The sequence below is a fragment of the Monodon monoceros genome, unplaced genomic scaffold (genome assembly GCF_005190385.1).
Source record: "Monodon monoceros isolate NGI ecotype Baffin Bay Population unplaced genomic scaffold, NGI_Narwhal_1 Super_Scaffold_22, whole genome shotgun sequence".
NCBI lineage: Eukaryota > Metazoa > Chordata > Mammalia > Artiodactyla > Monodontidae > Monodon > Monodon monoceros.
In genome coordinates this window covers 108,464,680-108,486,058 of record NW_021703779.1, presented here as the reverse complement: position 1 = coordinate 108,486,058, position 21,379 = coordinate 108,464,680, and the positions used below count along the sequence as shown (strand labels likewise).

At 54.9% G+C, this 21,379-nt stretch overlaps 1 protein-coding gene across 1 annotated transcript; it reads right to left on the bottom strand.

Moving 5' to 3' along the window:
- Positions 1-202: 202 nt before the first annotated feature.
- Positions 203-14,373, bottom strand: SASH3 (SAM and SH3 domain containing 3). The gene is made up of 8 exons (XM_029240657.1): positions 13,738-14,373; positions 6,271-6,366; positions 5,727-5,873; positions 4,188-4,329; positions 2,814-2,962; positions 2,483-2,692; positions 2,197-2,347; positions 203-1,665 (listed from the first exon to the last, which is right to left on the bottom strand). Exons 1-8 carry the CDS (start codon positions 13,792-13,794, stop codon positions 1,475-1,477), a joined length of 1,143 nt encoding a protein of 380 aa, XP_029096490.1. The 5' UTR covers positions 13,795-14,373; the 3' UTR covers positions 203-1,474.
- Between the last annotated feature and the right edge of the window lie 7,006 nt (positions 14,374-21,379).

The following is a 21,379-nucleotide window of genomic DNA, read 5'->3' as shown; positions in this document are numbered from 1 at the left end:
GCCAGTGCTCTGAGGAGGGCTGGTTAGTGGTCAGCAGGGTCAAGGGCACTGAGCATCTTTGGGGAAGGGACAGACGGCCCTGACAGTGGAGAACATTTTGCTGAGTCCAGCTTTGAAGGAGACTGGTCTGTTCCACCCGCCCGCCCGCCCGCCCAACGCTCTCTCCATAGGAAAGATAACCGGAGACGGTAATTTAGTTCTACCTGTTTATTGCTACCAACCCATCTCCCTTCACCCCCCCTCATATTTACACCCAAACCGCTCCCCCAAGATGGCTTCTACCAGAGTTCCTGGGACTAGGTCCAAAAGTGTCCACTAAACAGGCAGTCCAAGACATGGCGGGCACAGTTGGGCCCCGGGAAAGGGTTACTCTGGGAATTCTGGGCATAGACTTGGTACTGGGGTCAAGTACCAGGATACTTGACTCTCCCTCCCCTTCTGGAGCTCAAGGTCCATCAAAACCTTTAGCAGAGTAAAGGTGGGATAGTGGACTCCCCAGTATCAAGCTTTGTGCTTTCTTTGCTTGTAAGGACCCACATGAGAGGCCAAGTCTTGCTTCTGAGGGGCCGGTCTGCCCTTGGAAGTCAGGTCGGGCCATCTGCCATTGGCCTTGGGGGAAGTGTCATTTAAGGGGGCTGGGAGTGGAAGGGGAGGGCGCTTGTTGTCTGAGGTGTGGGCATTGTTTTAAGCTGGGGGAGTTGCAGCTTGGCTTGAGTTACGTGGGGAAGTATGGAATGGATGAGCAGGAGATGTTTCATTTGGGAGCCCAAGGCCCCTCCAGCCCCCTTAGTAAGCCCCACTGGTGTCCTGGGCCACAGGTAACGGGACAGCAGACGTTTAATATCACAGAGTGTCAGAGTTGGCCCTCAGCAACTATCCGTTCTTATCCTGACCCGCCCTAGACCCAGATTGAGGAAGGCACTCAGTTCAAGTGGCACAGTGATTTAGTGGCTAAACCTGTAAGAGAATTAAGGTGAAGGAAAGTAGGAAAGATACATGTACATGTGGCTTCAAACCTTATTTAGAGAATCTGGATTCACTTGTGATCAATTAGAGTCCTTTTCGATGACCAGGTTCCCTAGGGTATTGAGATTGACCTGAACCACCGACTCGGCCCCCTTTTCAGGAGCAGCACGACAGGGGAAGGTGGTGTGGAGGCAAGGAGGGTTTGGAGGCCTTGGTGGTGAGGGGCATGGGCCCGGTGCCCCCTCAGTGCCCCCCGTGCTCTGGCCGCAGCTGGAAGGGCTGTGCTGTCAAGTAGCTGGTGGAGGGAGGCGGCCCGGCTTCGGCGGCTCGGCTTGTCGTGCACTCCAGCCGCGCCTGTAGGGCTCGGCCGACCTCTGCTGACCTAGGCACCCCTGGGGGAGCGGGGCCAGGCTCGGTGCCAGTCCTCCGGCCCGGGGCCACCGCGGAAGGCTGGGTCCAGCCCCGCGGCCTGGGCTGCTCAGGCCCAGCCTCGGCCCACACTGCCGCCTCAAGGTGCCCCGGCCAGGGAGAGGCCGTGTAGCTGCTCCTCGGCACCCGCCAGCTCTGCTTCGTCGCGCCCGCTCTCTGAGCCCTCGAAGCAGCCCGAGTCACGTGGGATGTCCACCTTGGGCTCCGCCACCGTGTGCGCCACTGGCTCCTGGCCGCTCTCTGCGCCCTCTTCCGCCTCCTCGCTGCCGGCTGCCAGGGGCCAGGGAGGGAGAGGAATGTGGGGGGCTTGGCCCTTAGCTGGGAGGGGCTTCAGAAACCCTGGGGGCCCCATGTGGGTGGAGGGACCCTGGGAAGCCCGCTGGAGGCCGTCTCTTCTTCTGGTCACCCACCACCAAGCACCCCTGCCCTTTCTCGGCCCTTCTGGTGGGAGTGGTTTCCAGGCCAGCTCTCCCGCCCAGGAGCTCAAACTTCTTCAGCACTGAGCTAGTAGCCAGGACACCTGCTCTTGAATCGTGGCTCTGTCATTACCCAACGTGAAGGCCTCGAGTCCATGCCGTATCTTCTCCGGCCCTAAGTCTCCCGTTTGATCCCAAAGGGAGTTGAGCCCGATCATTCCTAAAACCCCTTCTCATCACAAGCTCTGCCCGAGACTGGAATTCAAGTGTGGAAAGTGCCTGCGCACTGCAGAGGGCTGCTGGGGCAGGACCCGGGCAGGCCTCCCCGCCTAACACGCCCAACTCCAGCGCCCACGCCCCCTCTCCCGCTCCTAAGGCCACTCACTGTCGTAGTCCAGCAGCAGCTCAGCAGCCGTGAGCAGCTTGGCCCGATGCTGTGGGTCCATGATATTCAGCTCGTTGAGGTGTGTTTCCCGCAGCTCTTTGAAGTCCTCCAGCGTCTGGTAGCCATTGAGCAGCAGGGTGGACGTGTGCTCCTGTGGGCAGAAGCAGGCCACCAGCGCGGCCGCTTACAAGCCGCCCCCACCTACGACCTGTCTCTCCCCGCAGAGCTGACCTGCCCTGGCCCCCATCCCTTGCTCCTAGACACTAGACTAGGTCCCAGCTCAAACCTCAAGGCCGATGCGCTCCAGCAGCTCATGCAGAGTCTTGGGCTTGGGCCTCTTGCCCTTGCTCTGTCGGCGGCTGGGGCGGGCAGGTCCCACAGCCTCCTCGGGCAGCACATCCACGTAGATGAACTTGAAAGAGCCCAGCCTGCCATTGAGCAGGCCCAGCCACGTGCCCACAGGCGGCTTTTCGATGATCTGGATCACATCTCCCTTCTGTGGGAGGAGAGCAGAGCAGAACAGAGCGGGGGCGAGGTGGCCCCTTGGCCCCCTGTACCCTCTACCTGTATGGGGTACAGCCTGCCAGGCTCAGCAGGGGCCTGGTTGCCAACCTTACCTGCAGTTTCAGTGAGTCGTGGTCATACGGGCTGGGAGTGAAGTCGGTGTGGACTCGTGCCCGGCCACAGAAGGGCCCTGTGTACTGGGGGGCAGGTGGTTCCTCCCCGAAGCTGCCAGAGCCTGGGCTGGGGCTGCAGAGCTCACTGCCTGCAGGAAATGGGGCAGGGAGGAAGGTCACCTTTGTCCCCGGACAGCTGCGGCAGTGCCCAGCAGGTACCTTCCACAGGGTCTGGCTAGAAATCCCAAGGATACATGCTGGGGAAGAAAACTGAGCTCTAGTAAGTCTCACACTGCAGAAGGGATTCTGACCCAACCCCTCTGCCACCCCGAAGGAGCATAGCTTCCCTCCTGGCGTCCCAGGCATGAAAACAGTTGACCATAGAAGGAGGAATGGCTCACAGATCAAAGACTGGGCAAATTGGGAGGGTCTCTAGAGAACAACTGGGCCAACACCCCAATGAACAGATGAGGAAAACTGAGGCCAGACAGGCCAAGTGACCTGCCCAAGGCCTCTCACCTTATAATTGGCAGCACTGGGTCTGTTAAGACTCCAGGCTTCCTGACTCCCACTCCAGTGCTCCTGGAAGCCACCTTCCACCCAGGAAGCCACATCGTGCATCAATATTTTACTTTCTCTACTTAATAAGACTCTGTGTCGAGTTACAACATCACACGGAAGCTCAAGGCTTTCTCTCTGGGAAGGGCAGGATGAGGGCCTAAGTGGCTTTCAATGGGGATAGGGAGGTGTCTTTGGAGCCAGAGAAAGATCAGAGAACTTGGAACTAATCCGAAGGGAGAGAACGACAGTGCCTCTGTAAGTCTGCAGCGCAAAGCCTGCAGCCCCTTGTCCAGGCAGGGCTGCTGGAAGCTCCTGTCCAGTCCCACGGACATCTAGAAGATGCCAAGTGGCACCCTGAGCCCAGAAAACCAAGGGCTGGTGTCCATGAGGCTGAGTCTTCACAACTGGAGACCCTATACCCCCACCCCAGCCTCGGACGTCAGAGGCCCAGGGAGCCGTAGCCTCTAGCTCCCCTTGGAAGGTGGGGGGAGGGCTGGTCCAAGAGGGCAATGGGGTTCTTCCTGTGCCCTTGGGGCCCTCCAGCAAGTAGAGGCTCCTCTAGGGCAGAACTAAGTTCAAGCCTGGGTCACCTTGGGCAAGTCACTTAACCTCCCTGAGCCTCAGTTTTCACATCAATAAAGTGGGGATAATAATAGTACCGGCCCCATGAGATTGTTGTGAAGATTTAACGTGAAGAGGGCTGGGAAAGGTCCCAGCAGGCTGACAGTAAAGGTTCATTTCTCTTTACCATCCCCTCCCAGACCCCGCCCTTTCCTCCAGACTCAGCAGGTGTGCCCCTCCTCCCCTCCTCACCTGTGGATGCCTGGCGGCTGAGTGCTGGGAGCTGCCTCTCCTCTTGCTCAGAAAAGGCCAGCGCCATCTTCTCAGGGCCGGGGCTGTCCAGGCTGCAGTCCGGAGACGTCGGGGAGGCTGAGCCCTCCTCCAGAGTATCTCCCTGGAGGGGAGGAGAGGCAGCAAGCCCTGAGCAGCCCCGGGTGCAGAGGAAATGAGCCTGGGCTCCAGGGAGAACTGGGGCCTGGCTGGAGCCCCAGCTCTGCCTCTTGCGGGCTGCATGGCGCCCTCTGGGCCCTAGTTTCCTCTTCCGTGAAGTGGGACTGACAGTCCTTGCCCTGCCCACGTCATGGAATGAGGCTCAACGGGGGTGCCCGTGTGAATGCACTTTGTCAGCTCGAAGTGCCAACTTACACACAGAAAAGGCCTCAGTGCCAGAACTGAAACTCAGAGCTGTTACTAGGGCGTAGCCAGGCAGACCACGGCGCTGGAGAGTCACTACTTTTGACTGTGCTCCTATGTGCCAGACAGAGGATTTCATTTAATCCTCACTTGAGGATATGTGCTCCATCGTCCCAAGTTTACAGATGAGCAGTAATGGAGGAACGTTCCCGAGGCCACGAAGGAGCCCACAGACAAGTCGGTCTGACACTAGGGCTCCTGGGCCTCCCCACACCTCAGTGCGGTGGTAGCTTTCACAGATGACTCAATGGCAATAAAAGCCCTGAGCTGTAGAAGTGGCCAACTCCTGTATTGTAAATATTCCCCACCGTGGCCGACGGAGAGCTACCACTCTGGTGTCACTGAATGAGTAACATCATCAGCTGTCTCCACCCCCCAAAGGCTGTAGATGCCAGTAACCTCAAGGGCACGGAGGACACTGGAAGGCAGTACAAGAATTAGGAAGTGAGTTTTGAAGACTGACTTTAGTCTTTTTACTTTTAAAATACAGATTTAATTCTAAGTTGGTAGAAGTTAATTTTCAGTAATGGTTGTATCTCACACCTGGCTCACAAAATTCCCGAAAATTTGACCAACTGCTATCCAGAGCTGGCATGAGCCAGTTAGCACACTGCTGCCAGGGCACCTCCTCCAAGAACCAGGAGCAAACCGGACTCGCTGTGTCACTTTAGCAACTTGGACGTGCCTGCCCCACAGCTGTGTGTTCTGCCCTCCCTCCCTGGGCCAAAGCCAGCCTTCTCGATTTTCTTTCATAGGGCCTCTTTGAATCAAGCCTTCCCAATCACAGGGGCTGGTTCCAAGCAAAAGTTTGCGGTGGATGAATTTGCGCTATGTGATCTCATCTCCACAGACCTGCCTGCCCAGGAAGCTTCTGTTACCCAGAACTTCATCCCTCCTCAGACCCCACTACTGCTCCCTCAGGACCATACCTTCCTGCCATGTCCATGGCTGAGGGAGCTCCCTTCCCAAGGTGACCTTCCTGCTTGTATGGGGCCAGGCATCGTTACCTGAGCGTGGCTGTCACAGTGGCCGTGCTCAAACCCTACCAGAGCGGTGCCTGTCCTCCCTGTCCCCCCTCCCGTGGGTCCCAGGCCTCACCATCTCCTCCGACAGGGCCTTCACCATCATCTTGCCCATCTTCCTGTTCATGGTTCGGGAAATCACGGCCCTCCACTTCTTCCCCAGCTTTTTGCTGCTCTTTCCAGCATCCTCTGGGGGCGGAACACCTGAGTCATCTTCTGGAATCTGTGACAATAAATGTGCAGGTCCAGGAACCCTGGTGACCATGTCTGGGTCCACGACTTGGGAGCAGAAGGCGGCTTTTGGGTCCTGGCAGATGCTGGAGGGGTGGGAAGGAGAGCTCCCCATCCCTTCCCTTTTAGCCCCAGACCTGTCCTAGGCCCTATTCGTTTGTATTTAAATTGGCCCTATCCATTTGTATTTAAATTGACAATTAATTTGCAATCGAAAAGAATGCAGGTGAGGTTTTAGGGCCCAGAATTTTGCTGGGTGAGAGATGTGGGCCCATTGTATCTAAAAAGACTTTGCCTCAACAATCCTAAAAGGGTCTTCCCCCCACCTCCCCACCATTACCCCACCCGGGGCCGGCAACCAGATCCCCCAAGGAGGCTCTGAAACTCACATTATCATCCAGATTAAATTCCTTCTCGCTCACCACTGGGGAGCTGGGTTTGGATTTGGCAAAATCTTTGAAGCTGCTGGAGCGCTGAAGCGAGAGCTGGAAGAAGCAGAGGTGTTGCCATCAGTGGCACTAAAAATGGTGGCCGAGTAAGGAGCAAAAAGCTGTCCCCGCTCCCAACACACCGCATGCACCCCAGGGCTGGACAGGGCCACGGGGCTAAGGAGGTGAAGCTACAAGACGTCCTGCTGGCTACCGGGCTTCATCCTGTCCTTTAGCTGTGAGCGGCCCCTAAAGCAGGCCGCAGAGCAAGTTCCTCGCCTCAGGAGCCTCCACCCCGGTCAGGCCTCAGACTAAGCCCGGCTTTCCACCAGTACCTGAAGTCTGGTCCCCAGAACCCTGTGGTGAAAGACTAAATGAGTCTGAGTAAACGCGTATCTCCTACTGGAGACATATCTCAGCACGAACCGCAGCATCACCTTTATTTATATAACAGGGCAAACCCTCCCAAACCCGGCAGCCTGGCCTCCAGACTCTGTCTTCCCCAAGCATGGTTTCCTGTGACGGTGATCGGGCCAACACACTGGGGCCTCCAGGCTGATGCATCTGTGTCCCAAGAAGAGGAAGACAATCCCCCCAGGGGCCAGTAAGACCTGGCATTACGCGTTCTGGAAAGCCACAGGACAGACTGATTCAGAGAAGGTTTCCCCGCAGATCTGAGACACAAATGATTGGGTTGAATATAGTAAAAGAAAGCTGCCATTTTCTCTGTCTTCATCTCTGCTTTTAACTTAACTTAGCCGCTAATGCGACGAGCCGGCTACACTAGACGTGTGCCAGTGTTCACAGACTTGTAGGCCCGACCTATTGTTTGTGCTGTGAATGAAAAATGCTGCCGGCCATATCAGCAAACAAAGGATGCTGCGGCCAGCAAGCCATCGACCACTACCGCTGCCCTGATGGTGAGCCCCGAGGGAACTCAGGATGGAGACAAACGGGCTGCCCTCTGTGAAGCCCCCAGTGGTGCACCCTGAGGAGACACAGGGTGGGAAAGATACTAGCCCTTATCTTTGCATAGCAAAGGAATGATTTCAATAAGCCCCGACTCTTGCATCTTCCCATACACAGAAAAGCGCTAAATTCAACTACTTGGGATATCTGGTTTCCTTGAACTAACAGTAATCTTTTGATGTTCCCACTACCTGGTCTTTGCTGCAAACCCCCTGTATATCCTGGCTTCTCCCTTACCGCTAGGGAGCAGTCCCCCAGAGCTCTGAGAGGCTGCCTCCGGGGCTTGAAGTCCTCAGAAAGTCTGCCGAATAAAGCATAATTCTCACCTTTTAGGTTATGCATTTTTTTTCAGTCGACAGTGCTGACAAGCCTGTTTTCAGGAAATGAGCTTTTCTTAACTGTACGTGCCACGCACATGGCAGAATAGCAGGAGAAACCCGGGCCAGGTGAGGAGGGCCGACTTTAGACACAAGAGGTAGAGGCTGAGCCCAAATCAAGATCAACAGTCAAGACCAGAGATACACACAGGAACCAGAGTTCACAGATGGCCAGACAGATAGAGCGGGTCGGCGGCAGACACCAGAGATAAGGGCTTGAGGAACCGAAGCCCCAAACCCGCTCAAAGCTGAAAGTTTCACATCCTCTTTCCTACAAAAGGGGGGTCCAGTGACAATCCCCCAGGGCAGGGGCAGTGTCACCTGCCCCCTCAGCATACACACAACTGGCCCCAGCTCCTGGGGACTGCAACGGAACACTTCAGTTCTCTTGGTGGGTCTTGACCAAAAGCAGTCAGGGACAGCGGCCACACCTTCCTAGAGGTCACAGCAAGCTAGATGACCAGAAACTAGGTCAGTGGTCAGGCCAGGCAGACACCACCACCATGAAGGCCTCCTGGGTGAGGCACTTGCAGCCTCAGGGAGAAAGCCTCTTCCGCAGGATGCTGGGGAGCTGGGAAAGGGGACTGAGGGGTTACAGGGAGGGGAAAGCACGGCGGTGGGGTGACCGCTCATGTTCCCTGCATCTCCTCCATCCTCCTTCTCTGGTTTTCCCTGCCCGCTATTCTTTCCTCTTTTTCTTCCTTGCTTTCCCCTTCTCTCCTCCACCTTCCATTCATTTCCTCCTCTTGTATGGCTAAGATGCAGCTGCCTGGATAACTTCCTCCTTTTATTGCCTGGAAAAGAGGGAACAGAGAGAGGATGGGCACCAGGCTGGCCTGGGCCCAAGGAGGGCAGGCTGGGGTGCTATTTTTAGGCCGATGGGGCCTATTGTGGCCTCCCCTCCACCCGTCCCAATCCCAGGAGTCGCCCCTGAAGCCCCAGGGACCAGTGATCCTGGAAAGCCAGCAGGAGGGCAGGCGTGGGGCTGGAAGTGGGCTTTGTTGAGGAAGAGTAGACTCACCGCCAGGCTGCCCTCTAATTGCAGTTCTTGCCTTTTTCTGTCATTAAGCTCAGTCGGGGTTGGGGGGTGGCTGGGAAAGTGACTTTTGGCTCCTGAGACCTTGTGTCGGGGCCCCTCTGTCCCAGCTTTAGCTCAAAATGGGAGAAAACCACCTAAAAGGGCCATGTGGGTGGCGCTGGGAAGTGGGCCTGGCAGGCCACTCCTCAGCCCAGGGACGGGGAAAGAACTAGACAAGTTCTTTGGGTGACTAAGGGTGAGGGCCGTTTGCCCTGGGGGGCCTCTTGCCCCGCCCACCTCTAAACTCAGGGGCGGCCTCAAATATCCTGAATGCCTTTCGGTGAACCTGAAGTGACCCCCCCCCCAGCCAGGTGTGAGTGGACATCCTTGGGCCCTTTTGGATTTTCTGCCTGGCCTCCCTTTAGGGTGAGACCTTCCTGGGGGTCCTGGGTGGGAGGTAGTACCGTACACGTCGGCCACTTTTTCATGTCTAAGGGGAGTATAGGGGCCTCTTGGAAAGAACTACTTTTTTGGCGTCACACATTGCTGAGTTCAACTCTGGGATGTGTGGCCTTCGGTGAGTTATTTGACCTCCCCGAACATCAGTCTCTTTACCTGGTGTCGGCTAGTGAGAGTTCACATCTTGCTTCTGCCATTGACCAGCTGTGTAAAGCTGGGTCAATTCCTCAACTTCTCTGGGCTTCCGTTTCCTCATGGGTGAAATGAAGACCGGAGCACACACCTCACTGGGTTGTTGTGCGGATGACAGGGGTGAGCATGGGACGCAGCAGCCCCGCGAGGCACGTTCAGGGAGGCTTACTTAGCCTTTCCAACAGCCCACCTCCAGGCTCTTAGCCCTTGCGTTCCCCACCTGGAACACTCTGCCCTTCTCTGTGTCAACCATAGTTTTTCCCATCCTTCAGAATCCAGTTTAACTGGAAACAACTCAAATGCTCATCAGCTGTAGAGTGGATTTGTGAATTGTGGCCGAGTCCCATGAGGGAAGAGCACATGGCAATGAGCTTCGTGCAACTCTCCCCAACAATACGGTGACTCTCACGGCTACACCGTTGGGCAGAAGGGACCCACCACCAGAGTATATTATATGGTTCCCCGTACAGAAAGTTCAAAACCCAACAAAACTAATCCATGGAAGTCAGAAGAGTGGTGGCCTTTGGGCAGGGGCATGAGGGAAGCTTCTAGAGTGTTGGAAGTGTTCTGTTTGATCTGGGTGCTGCCTACATGGGGATGTTCACTTAATGGAACTCCACTGAGTGCTACATTTATGATTTATGCACTTTTTCTACGGATATTATACTTCAATAAAAAAGGTTTTTCAAATCCTGTTTTAAAGGCACTGCCCCCTGCAGGAAGCCTTCCCTGATCACCCCCTCAGAGCCTCACCCTGCCCCCACTGGCATCTTCTTCCCCTGCTTCCTAAGACCGAGCGCCCTCTGGGCTCTGGGCACAGGCCTGTGCATGTGTGGGAATCCAGTAACGAGGGGTCAAACACCGCCCCTGTGCCCGGTGCCCTGCCAAGCACTTTGTGTGTGTCCGCTCACTTCAGCTTCACTGCAGCCCTGTCTTTACATCGCACTTCCCATCTGGGCACACAGAATCGGAGAAATGAAGCATCCTAGGTGGAGTGGCACAGCTGACAGTGGGAGGAACAGGGCTTTGAACCCATGTTTGTGACTCTGGAAGCCCGTGCTTGTTCCTGTGCTCAGAGCTCAAGAAGTTGCCCCCTAGTATAGAAGTGGATTAAGGGCAATGGCGACTGCAAGCGTTGTTTGGAGGAAGCTACCAGGAGAGCAGGTGGGGGCATGGAGGAAGAAGGGCTCCAGAGGGCTTCGTGGAGAAGGAGGCACATTTGAGCTGGGCTGTAGTAGGGGAGCCAGGATTTCTCCAGGTGGAGTTGAGAAGGGTTTGTCAAGAGTGGGAGTTAGGGATGTTCCAAGCGTGGCGATGGAATGGTGGGTACGCCAGTGCTTGGGGTGGGCAGCAGAGCATAAAAGGTCACAGAAGGCCCTTGCCAGCCATGGCATCAGCCTGTGGGCAATGAGGAGCCACTGGAAATATGAGTTGCATGCTGGTGTGGAGGGGGATGCCAGATGTGTGCTGTAGGAAGGGAGCCTGGGGGAAGTAGTGTGCTGGGATTGGGGAACAGAGGAGCAGGGAGAGACTGGAAGGACGGGACAGCTGCACACTCGAATGGGAGCCTTGATTCCTCTCCATTTCTCCTGGCGAGAGGTCTGGGATGTAGCGAAAAGTAGGGGTGTGATGGGGTAGGACCATCCTTAGGGGAGGTAGGTCCCAGGACAAACCCCTGTCGACTACCTACACTCCAACAGACCAAAGAGAGTGCAGAGAGACACTTGATGGAGGCAAAAGTCTCCAAAAGGCAGCCAAGGGGTATTGCTCCCCCCATCCCGGGCGTCTCCCCAATCCTTCATGATGCATAGCAGGTGACACATCCTGACCCCACCATCCTAGAGGGCCTGTTCCCGACTCTGCTCTGCTGCTTTGAAGGTCACTCATCCCATGGCCATCTGGGCCTGACCTGCAGAGCTCTCCTGCTGATAGGCTGAGTCTTTTATGCTCATCAGACTCTTCCAGTGCTTTTGAGATCAGTAGGGAGACAAGAGAGTAGAGGGAGAAGGGGTCAAGACCCTGGACACCGACAAATCTTGGCTTAGATCCCTGCTCTGCAGTTTACTAGCTGTGTGACCTCGGGTAAGTCACTTCGCCTCCCTGAGCCTCAGGCATAAAATGAAGACAATGCCTGCCCCTACTTCACAAGGTTGTCGTGAAGAGCCAACGGGCTAAGGGATGGGTGGGGTGCACAGCACAGCACCTGGCACCTGCTGAGCCGTTAGGTGTTGTTTTCTCCACTTCAGGGCTGGGACCGAAGCTCGGTCCTTGCAGCGGGTTCCCCACCCCCACCCACGCCTGTAGCGTACACCCTCTCGTGGACACATGTACACATGTGACACAGTGCACTCACACGTATTGTTCCAGGCAATCCACACACCCTCCTGAGGTGGGCAGATCAGGAACTATCTCCCTTTTCCGAGGTGACGAAACTTAGGCCCAAGAAAGGTCAGTGAACTGTCCAGGGTCCTACAGCTGGAACCTGGTAGATTCCAACTCTGCTTTCTTGTCCCCTGCCCAGCACATTCTCCACTTGGTAGGCCCGAAAGGAGGAGAGGGACAGGAAAGGGAGGCCTCTCTTGCCTTTGTGCTTTCCCTCCACCACGTCACCTTGGCCTCTGAGGGAAAGGGACTTGCCCAAGTCACAGTGCTGGAGCCACGCCGCTGCCTCCGGGCCTGGGGAAGATGCTGTCTCCACCTTCTGGAAAGTTGGCTTTTCTAAGGGCACTTCCATGGGATGGGCCTTGGAGAGTGGCTCTGGAGGCTGGCCCAGGCTTTGCAGGGGCGAGGTAGGCTTTGCCTGGATGATGCTGCCCTAGAGGACATGGTCCTCAGAGTGCCCCAATGGCCTTGACTCTCCGGGGAGAGGCCTGTGGGAAATCCCAGAGGCCCAGTCACCAAATACAGAATCTGGATAATGGAAGTGGGGAAAGAAGACGGGACTTCTGGGTGCCAGCACTGCAGTGTTAGCTCTTTCTCAGACTCTTTCCTCCAGCTCAGCTCCCCTGTGGTTTGGGGCCCAGCAGTGTGTAGGGCGGTCTCTGCTTCCCACCCCCATCAGCCGGACAGCAAGGGGAAGTGGACCCACTTGCTGAGGAGTGACAGCCAGTGGTAAGTCTGCCGGGGGCTGGCGCTGTGTGGGGCTTGGACAGGGGTGACAGAGCCTGTGTGAAGAATCATGAATCTCTTTCCCACCCACCCACCTCCACTGCAACCTCAGAGAAGCAGTTGGAGTGGGGAGAGAACAGCTGGAAGTGGCAGCCACCCCAGGACCTGAGATGGGGCAGGATGTACACCCCAGTGCCCTGATGCTCGGCTTCTCAGCTGGTTCAGTCTCCGTCTGGAAGCTACTCCCCTGACAAAGGGGCTCCCCCACGGAGCACCTGAGCTGGGCTCCAGGGGAAACCAGTGGGGCGCAGTGAGGGCCTGGAGGCCCTGGACCTTGGCCCGTGGCTACGCCTGGCCTCTTGGACCTGGTTCAGGCCTGCTTTGGGATGGTCCTAGGCTCCTGCTGGATGTGCGGGGATGTACTTGCTGATTGCCCGGGAGGATCTGACGATCGAGTCAAAAAATTAAGTCTAGAAATCCTCAGATCCAACTAGAGAAACCTAAATGTGGCAGAGCCTTCAAGGAATCTTCTAGTCTGGCCTCAAGACTCCAGGAAGATGAGCACCTCAGCTTCCTGGCCTTTAAAATGCCCCCCGACAGAATTTTTTCCTCCTCAGCCCTCCCTCCTACTCATCGTCTCAGCACCTTCATTTCTCATTCTTCACAAATAATTTCTCTCCACCTGGGAAGAACCTGTATGCCCCCAGCATCCCACTGCAGGTTTGGAGGCCCTTTCCTTAAATCTGGAAATCACGCTGGGCCCCATCTTCAGGTGGGCCCCCTCTCCTTTGGGCCCCGGGATCTACAACAGAGCTGAACCAAGTGAGCAGAGCCTGGGCTCTGGCCAAAGGGCGGGGGCCCTGGGAGCATCATGGCTCCTGGCTGGGCGGCCCAGCAGAGCCCTTTGAGTGAGATGGCTCCCAGTGGCGGGACCGGTGTAGGGAACAGAGAATTAAGTACGGTCTTAGGGTTCAACTTGAGAATTGTATTTTATAATTCTCGAATTCTAGTCTAGGATTCTAGTCCCCAATTTTAAGTCTCTATCTTATCATCGTAGGGTTGAATCCTACAACTTTTAGACTTCTAAGAATGCATTCTGTAACTCCATTTCTCTAGAATTTGGGAAGTCTCTTCTGTACTTCTGTTACTCTAGTTACCTTTGGGCCCACGTCCCATGCCCTTGGGAGTATGGCCCTCACCTACAGACTCAACAGAAGGCCTTCGGCTCTTCCCACTTCCGTGAGTCCCGGAGAGGCTGGGTTGAGAGAGGGAAGGAAGCAGTGAGCGCCCAAAGATGCTCCTCACCTTTTTCTTCTGAGTGGGCTCCTTCTCGCTGGCGTTGGAGGGCTTACGGCGCAACATGGTCCTCTACCCTGGTGATGCTCCGCCCCGGCGCTCGTAGGTATCGAGATGCGGAGGCCTCTTGCTCAGCCTCGCCGGCACCGTCCAGGGGGCACGGCATGGACTGAGCCTCCGGCTGCCACTCTGACTGCTGCACTGGCAGCTTGGGGGTGCAGGCCATGGACACCCGGCGGCAGCAGCATACAGGAAGCCCCGTCACGTGACCAGCTCTTACAGCAATCGCAGCCCCTGCCGGCCCCTAGGGAGGAAGGAAGTCCCAGCTTCAGTCTCCAGAGATTCTGATGCAGACGGCTCTTGGGTTGAACAAGCAGAGAAAAGTCCCTACCCTGCCATCTCATGGCAACCATTGCCAGTCCTTCAGCCAGTCAACCTGACATACGGCCTACTCAAGCCCTTTATCTCACTGACCAGAGTCCCGAAACCGGAAGTGGGACCATCTCTCTGCCTGTGGGGCCAATGCTCCCAGTCACCTTGCATCGCCAAGGTCATCACTGCTATCAGTCCCTCTCCTATCACCCCATAGCCATCACTCCTATCTATAGCCATCAGCCCTGAAGTCATCTCCACTGCTACTGGCACACCTACAGCCACTAGTGCTAGAAAAACCATCCCTACAGCCATCACCCCTATAGTTGTCATCACTGCTGCTATCACTGTCACAACCATCATCCTCTCGGCTGTTATCCTTACGGACATTACAGCCAGTCACTCCCATGACACTCTTACCCCACGACCATCATCCCTACAGCCATCACCCCTACAACCATCACCACACCCCTGCAGCCAACACCTTTCAGCTATCATCCCTGCAGTCATTCCCACTGCCATTAGCACCACTACAGCCATCACTGCTAAAACAACCACCCCTGTAGTCAACACCCTTCGGCCATCTGTCTCTATCTGCCTCACCACTGCCACTATCACCAGTACGGTGATCATCCTCATAGCTATCACCGCTACAGACACTATCACTATAGCCAGTCATGCCCACTGATGCCCTCACCCCTACAACCATAACTCCTAGAGCCATCTCTCCTCCGCCATCACCCTGCAGCAGTCATCTCCACTGTCACCGGCACACCTGCAGCCATTCTCACCAGAGCAGTCACACCTAGAGTCAACATCCCTTGGCCATCACCACTTATATTTATCACCACCACAGCCATCAACGTGAATAAAAAAGCAATTGCAAGCAACTCCACGCCACCAGCAAATGTCCCTTTCAGCAGGCATTTCTCGAATGTCTACATGCTAAGTTTAGAATGTTCGCTTTGTGGGTTATCTGTGGCAGATATTTTAATAACCTTAATTACTTTTTCTTATTACAAAAGCAATTCATGTGCATCATATACAATTTAGAAAACAAGGATAAACAAAAAGAAAATTCAAAAATTCTCCGAAATTATCTTCCATACTATTTGCATGAATATTTTTCTGTTTTTGAGCATTTAACCTCTTTCTCTCTCCGTGTGCGTGTGTGTGTGTGTGTGTGTGTGTGTCTCTCTCTCTCTCTCTCTCTCTGTCTCTGTCTCTCTCTCTGCAGCATGATTTGCACAGAGAGCAGATCAGTGGTTTGGGGGGATGGGGAGGGGAGGGAGAGATCAGGAGGGGCACAAGGACCCTTTTGGGGGTGATGGATAGTTCACAATCTTGGTTGTGGTGACGGTTTCATCGGTGTATACATATGTAAAAACTCAAATCATATACTTTTAAAATGTGCATCTTATTGTAGTTAAATTATACCTAAATAAAGCTGTTTTTAAATTTTTAAAAATTGAAGTCCCATTTCACACACTGCATCTGCTTGTCAAACTGAGCACAGGCTCAAGATTTTCTCCTGCCATGAAATGTTCTTCTACGACGTGATTTGTAATGGCCGCCGAGCAGCCCATTGTACGAATGCATCACGATTATTTCACCAGGCCCCTACAGATGAACTTACGTTGCCTTGATATTTTTACTCTTAATTGTACATCCTTAAAGTAAATATTCGTGTATAGCCACGAATTTTTTCTTAGGATAGATTTCCAGAAGGGGAATCCTTGGGTTAAAAGAAAGGTGTGCATCTTTTTAAGGCTTTCCATTCTGGGACGCTTGTGAAATTTGAGGCTGTTCCCAAGATGTTCTGGCGACTTCCTCGCCCCTACTCTCCAGCCTGCTCTACGCCCTCCCAGCAGCCATCCGTGGGGATGAGCTCAGGAAAGACGAGGTCCTTCTCCCCCAGGCTGAAACCATACTTCTTTGGCTGCGTCCTACTCAGCCTGCCGGGTAGACTCGCGAAAAGACCACGCTCTCCCGTCCCCTCCCCCCACGCCGGGCCTGCGCTTTCCAGACTGAAAGTCCCTCCCCTGCCGCCCCAGGCGCGGGCGCGGGAACGGCTGAGGCTGCGCGGCGTGGTGTCGGGGACCCGGCGGGCCTTGGGTGGCGGGCGCGATCGGGGGCGCCGGGTGGGGGACGCGGCTGCAGGGCTCGGGGCTCCTGGGGGTCCGGCGGCCGGTGCGGCCGGCGAGGGAGACTTCAGGCAGAACCTTCCCGGCCTGCGCCGCGACGGCGCGTCCCGGCCCCGCGCAGGATGTGCCGGCTTCCTGTTTGCTCAGTCCCGGCAGCGAGCCGAGCTCACACACTAACCGCAGAGCCTTCAAAGGCAGCCAGCCACCTAACCCCAGCGCTGGGCGGCCCCGACCGCCTCGCCGAGGCCTGGGAAAAGGCGGCGGGGTGGGGGCGGGGTGAGGGGCACCTCGAGAGAAGTACAGAGAGGCGACCAGCCCCCGGGACAGAAGGGAGCGGGTGTTTTCAGCCTTTCCCTTCTGGCTTCTTTTCAGATCTGTCGCTTCTGGTAAGAAGTCTCCACTCCGGGGGTCCTGGGCTCCCTCATCCGGACTTGCCTTCCCGGAATTTTCTCTCCCAGCAGATTGCCTTGGCCCCAGTTCCGTTAGGTCAGGCCCCAGCTGGCTAATGGGCCCTAAACACTTTTTTAATAGGTTTCCCTTCCAGGCAACACATTTGCATTTTATAGGTTCTGATCCAGGTACATAAAGCCCTCAACTAAAGAAGCGATCCGGGTCAGTAGTTCAGTGAACAAGGCCACCTCAAACTTGATAATGGGCTGGCAAACAGGACATAGGAGCTAGCTCTGGGTCCTTGTGTCAGGTACTCAGAGGAGATGCAAGATAAATAGCTGTCAAGGTCCCTTGCACCCGGGAGCTTACATCCTAGGTGCGGCGGCAAGCTTACATTGCCCAGCACTTGTTCTTTGACAAGCACTGCATCAGGCACTCCTAAAACGTTATTTAATCCCGGCACAGGCTCCCCACCCCACCCAGGTAAGTAGTTTAAATTGGGATTATTATGGCAAAGATGTGTCCAGTATAAACGTGGGGCAGGAGAGCCTTGACTTAACGGCAATATTGCGTGTGTGTGTGTGTGTGTGTGTGTGTGTGTGTGTGTGTGTGTGGTGGGGTAGGGAGGTGTTCCACCAATAGTGAGACTCGTCTGAACCTTCAGAGGGTGGATACCGGGCTTCCAGAGATACAAAGGTCATTGTAGGCATTCACATAGAGCAGCCCCCGACCTGCACCTCCCTGCAAGAGATTCTAATTTGGTAGACGATCATGAGTGGAATATTTGGGCAGATGGGACCCAGACATGTATGAAAGCATCCCTCACTCTGCGAATGGGTACAATCCTGCGTTGAGAGAGTAAGAGTTCGGATAAGCGATATCTACGTTTGGAAAACTTCCTGAATAATTCTTATTCTCACCTCCCCCTGCCACCCACACATATCCAGTCGAAAGTAAGAGCACTAAGTGGCAGGCGGTGGGCTTTACAACAACCCATGGAGCAGGCACTGCTGTCATCCTCATTTTCCAGGGAGGAAGCCGAGAATCAGAGGGGTTCAGCAAACTGTGTGAGACCACACAGCTAGGAAGTGACGGGAGCTGAGTTTTGAGTACAGGCTTGGTCTAGGTTCAGGGCCCGTGCTATTAACCACTAGGCTCAAGTGCCTCTGATGCAGAGTTCCTGAACAAGGACGTGAGAGAATCGACACCCTACGCTGATTGGGGTGCCACAGGGCTACCTTGAAGCAGAGGGGAGTGAAGAGGATGGGGAGAGCATCTGGAAGCAGCATCATATACACAACAGATGGAGAGTTAGGGTTGATCAAGTGGGGGCGATCTGTAGGGGAGCCCTTGTCAGCCTGGGGAGTGCTCAACATCTGTACTATCTGGCTTAGAGGGTTGGCGTTGGGAAGCAAGTTGACTTCAAACAGCTGTCGTGTAGAGGAGGGGGATGTATTCTGGGTGGCCAGGAATGACGGGGAAGAGGTAAATGGAGTTTGGGTTCATTTCAAGGAAGACATTTTTGATATTCAGATGGTACTAGCTCAGCCCTGGTAAATAGTGATCTCTCCGTCTCTAGAAATGTTCAAACAGAGACCACATAGTCCCTTGGAAATACCTGGGCATTTCCAAGGTGAAGTCCATCGTGGTAGCCTGAGCCCTTATCAGACTTCATGGTGGTCATTTTAGGCAGGGAGGGCAAGGAGAGCAGAAGTGCAGGTGGGAGGAGGGCAGAGGAGAGCAAGGGGCCTGGGCAGGAGGCAGCCATTCCCACGCACACAGAGAGTACACACGAGCTGGCAGCTCTGGGAACGCTAGGGAGTCCCCGGCAGCAGGGGCTCATGGGAGGGAAAGACAGTCATCTCTGAATCTCTGAATTCATGATAAGGTCTTGGTTTAAAAACAAATAAAAACAAACAACTGCAGGCAGCTGTGGCAATTAGCATCAGAAGAGGAGGCTGGGCTTTGGTGCTTGATTAAAAACACACTCGGGACTCACCGGAGGGCCTTTCTATGGGAGACTGGGAGGGACTGGAGACAGCTGTCTAGGGCTGTAGGAGAGGAGGAGCAGGATAACATCTCCAATAAATGGAGTCAGGTAGAACTGGATTCAAATTCATCGCCATGCATCACCTACTGACTGCATGACCTTGGGCAAGTGACTTTGGGCAATGAGCTCTAGATAATGACAATGATAATGTGGGCCTTGCTTGGGGGGGGAGGGGGAGGAGTGGTGTGTGTGTGTGTGTGTGTGTGTGTGTGTGTAAGTGTAACCAGCATTACCCAGATGGCACGTATGGAGAGAGTGCTCTTGGCCCGGTGCCCAGTGCATGGAAAGTTTGGTCCCCGGTGGGGGACTCCACTGATGTTCACTCCAGCCTCCAGTCCTGCCTTGGCACCTGCTTCTACATCTCATCTGGGCCCCAGCTGAATCTCTGCTCCGTGACCTGGTGGCCCATATCCTGTGTGTCTCCACCTTATCAGGGGCAGGGTCCCTCAGCCCAAGCTATTCTAGAACACAGGAGGTGTGACAAGCAAGACGGCCTAGGACTACGCAGGACCACTGGGAGGGAAATTAGCATTTCAGCTTCAGGGCCTTGCCGTGGACCACTGGGGCTTTCTCACCCTCCCAGCCTACCTCACTTGAGCTGCTTGCTCAGTTCCTGTTTCACAAAGAAACTAGGAAGTGAGGAGATGGGCCAGCCTTAGGGCAAGGGTTGGCTGGGCAGGGCTGGCGCTGGGGAGTGCCTCCCACTCCCAGCTGAGAGAACCCTGGAGGACAGAGATGGACAGAGAGGAAACAGTTGCTCTTGACTCTTTCATATTCCTATTTTTTGGCACCAAGAGTGCCCACCCACTGAGGAAGTGCCCAGTGAGTTGGTAAAATTCACTGCTGACGTGGTTTAGCTGGTGAAGAGTAGCGAGCCCCGCCCCTTCTGTGGTCCTAGCCCGTGAACAGCTGGAGCAGCTGGTGGGCAAATGAGAGAGAACTGACAGTTATCATTTTTTTTTTTTTGCGGTACGCGGGCCTCTCACTGTTGTGGCCTCTCCCGTTGCGGAGCACAGGCTCCGGATGCGCAGGCTCAGCGGCCATGGCTCATGGGCCCAGCCACTCCGCGGCATGTAGGATCCTCCCGGACCGGGGCACGAACCCGTGTCCCCTGCATCAGCAGGCGGACTCTCAACCACTGCGCCACCAGGGAAGCCCTGAGAGTTATCATTTTGAAAGTGAACCATTTAGACTCTTTGTGTACGTATGCAGGTATGTATGTATGTGTCATCTTACCCACGCTCTTTCCTATTCCAAAAAGGATTAAAAGGGTCAAAAGTGTAGCTCAATCCCATCATCACCACTGCTGTCACAGCTGTGTGACATCAAACTGGTCTCCATGGGCCTCACTTTGCTTATCAGCGCCAGTAAGGGAGTGACAGAGGCGCACGCTGAGAGGCACAGGGGAGCCAGCACAGAGCTGAGTCAGGAATGCTGGGGACTTCATCCCAGCTCCTGGGCAAAGGGCAGTGTCACCTTGGGCAAGTCCCTTCCTTTCTCTGGGCTGCTGTTGCAGTTTCCCCGTCTGGACACTGAAGGGACCAAACCTGGTTTTTGTTTGTTTATTTGGTCCTGGAGCTCCTAGTCAGGACGGCCTATGGCATTTGTGGGGCCCGGTGCAAAATGAAAGTGTGGGAGCCCTTGTTAAAAAAATTCTTAAAGATTTCAAGATGGTGACAGCAGAGCATCACATCAAGAGTGGGGCCTTTCTAAGTACAAGGCCTTGCGCGACTGCACAGGTCAGTCACCCAGGAGGTGGCCCTGCAATTGCTTCCAGTACAACTTTATGGGAAGCCCATCCAGCTGCTTATTTTTTTTAATTGAAGTATAGTTGATTGAAAACATTGCGTCATTTTCAGGTGTACTGGGGCTCTGCTTTGCCTTGTGGCATTTCTGAGGAGCCTTGAGCTCTGGGAAGCATAGCTGGGAAAACAGATTAATTACTTGCTCAAAAGCCTGTCTGGTTTTGACAATTTGTATGTAAAATTTTGGTCCCAAACGTTTTCCTTACCTCCCTCCAAAGGTGGGCAGGTAATAGCATTTTCATCTCTTGTCTGTGCGGCTTCCTGGCTTACAGAGCGCTATCACATCTGGATCTTACGGGCTTCTCACCTCATGAGGAAGGCGGTCCAGGTAGTTTACAGAAGGGATAACTGAACACCAGAGAGGTGCAGTGACTTGAGCAAGGCCACACAGCTGGTACAAGGACCCTAGAATCCTAACGCCTAGGAAAAGGGAGTTTTCCACGTGGCCTGCTCCACAGCGGGAATCAGCAGGCGAGGAGGGGTTTGGTAAGCCCTATTCTCCAGCAGAAAAAGCAAGGACCAGAGCCCAAGGGGACATTTATTTATCTTCGGTTGCTAATGATGTCTCAAGTGCCCTGCACGTGTTAGGAGCCCCGCTGTGTGTGCCCTGAACGTTTCCCTGTCTGATCTGGAGGAAAGCCCTTGAAGCAGGATGCTCCGTGTGCCGGGCATCTGAGGCCCTGGAGGGGAGGCGCTCGGGTGGCTGTGGCCCCCTCTGCAGCCAGGCTTCTGAATCCAAAAATGGTGGATTAGAAGAGGCAGTTAAACTGTGGGGAGGAGATGAGGCGCAGCCCCGGGTCTTGCACTAAAGGGAGGAAAGGGGCATGTGAGCTGCCCTGGGCTGAATGGCCTGCGAGTGGGTCTTGGCCAGGCACCCAGGCCCTCCTGCT

Coding starts and splice junctions, on each gene's coding strand:
- SASH3 (XM_029240657.1), bottom strand. CDS start 13,794: ATGTTGCGCCGTAAGCCCTCCAACGCCAGCGAGAAGGAGCCCACTCAG. Junction 4,330..5,726: donor AGGCCCTGTCGGAGGAGATG/GTGAGGCCTGGG, acceptor CCTCCCCTCCAG/GGAGATACTCTGGAGGAGGG. Junction 2,348..2,482: donor TGGAGCGCATCGGCCTTGAG/GTTTGAGCTGGG, acceptor TTCTGCCCACAG/GAGCACACGTCCACCCTGCT.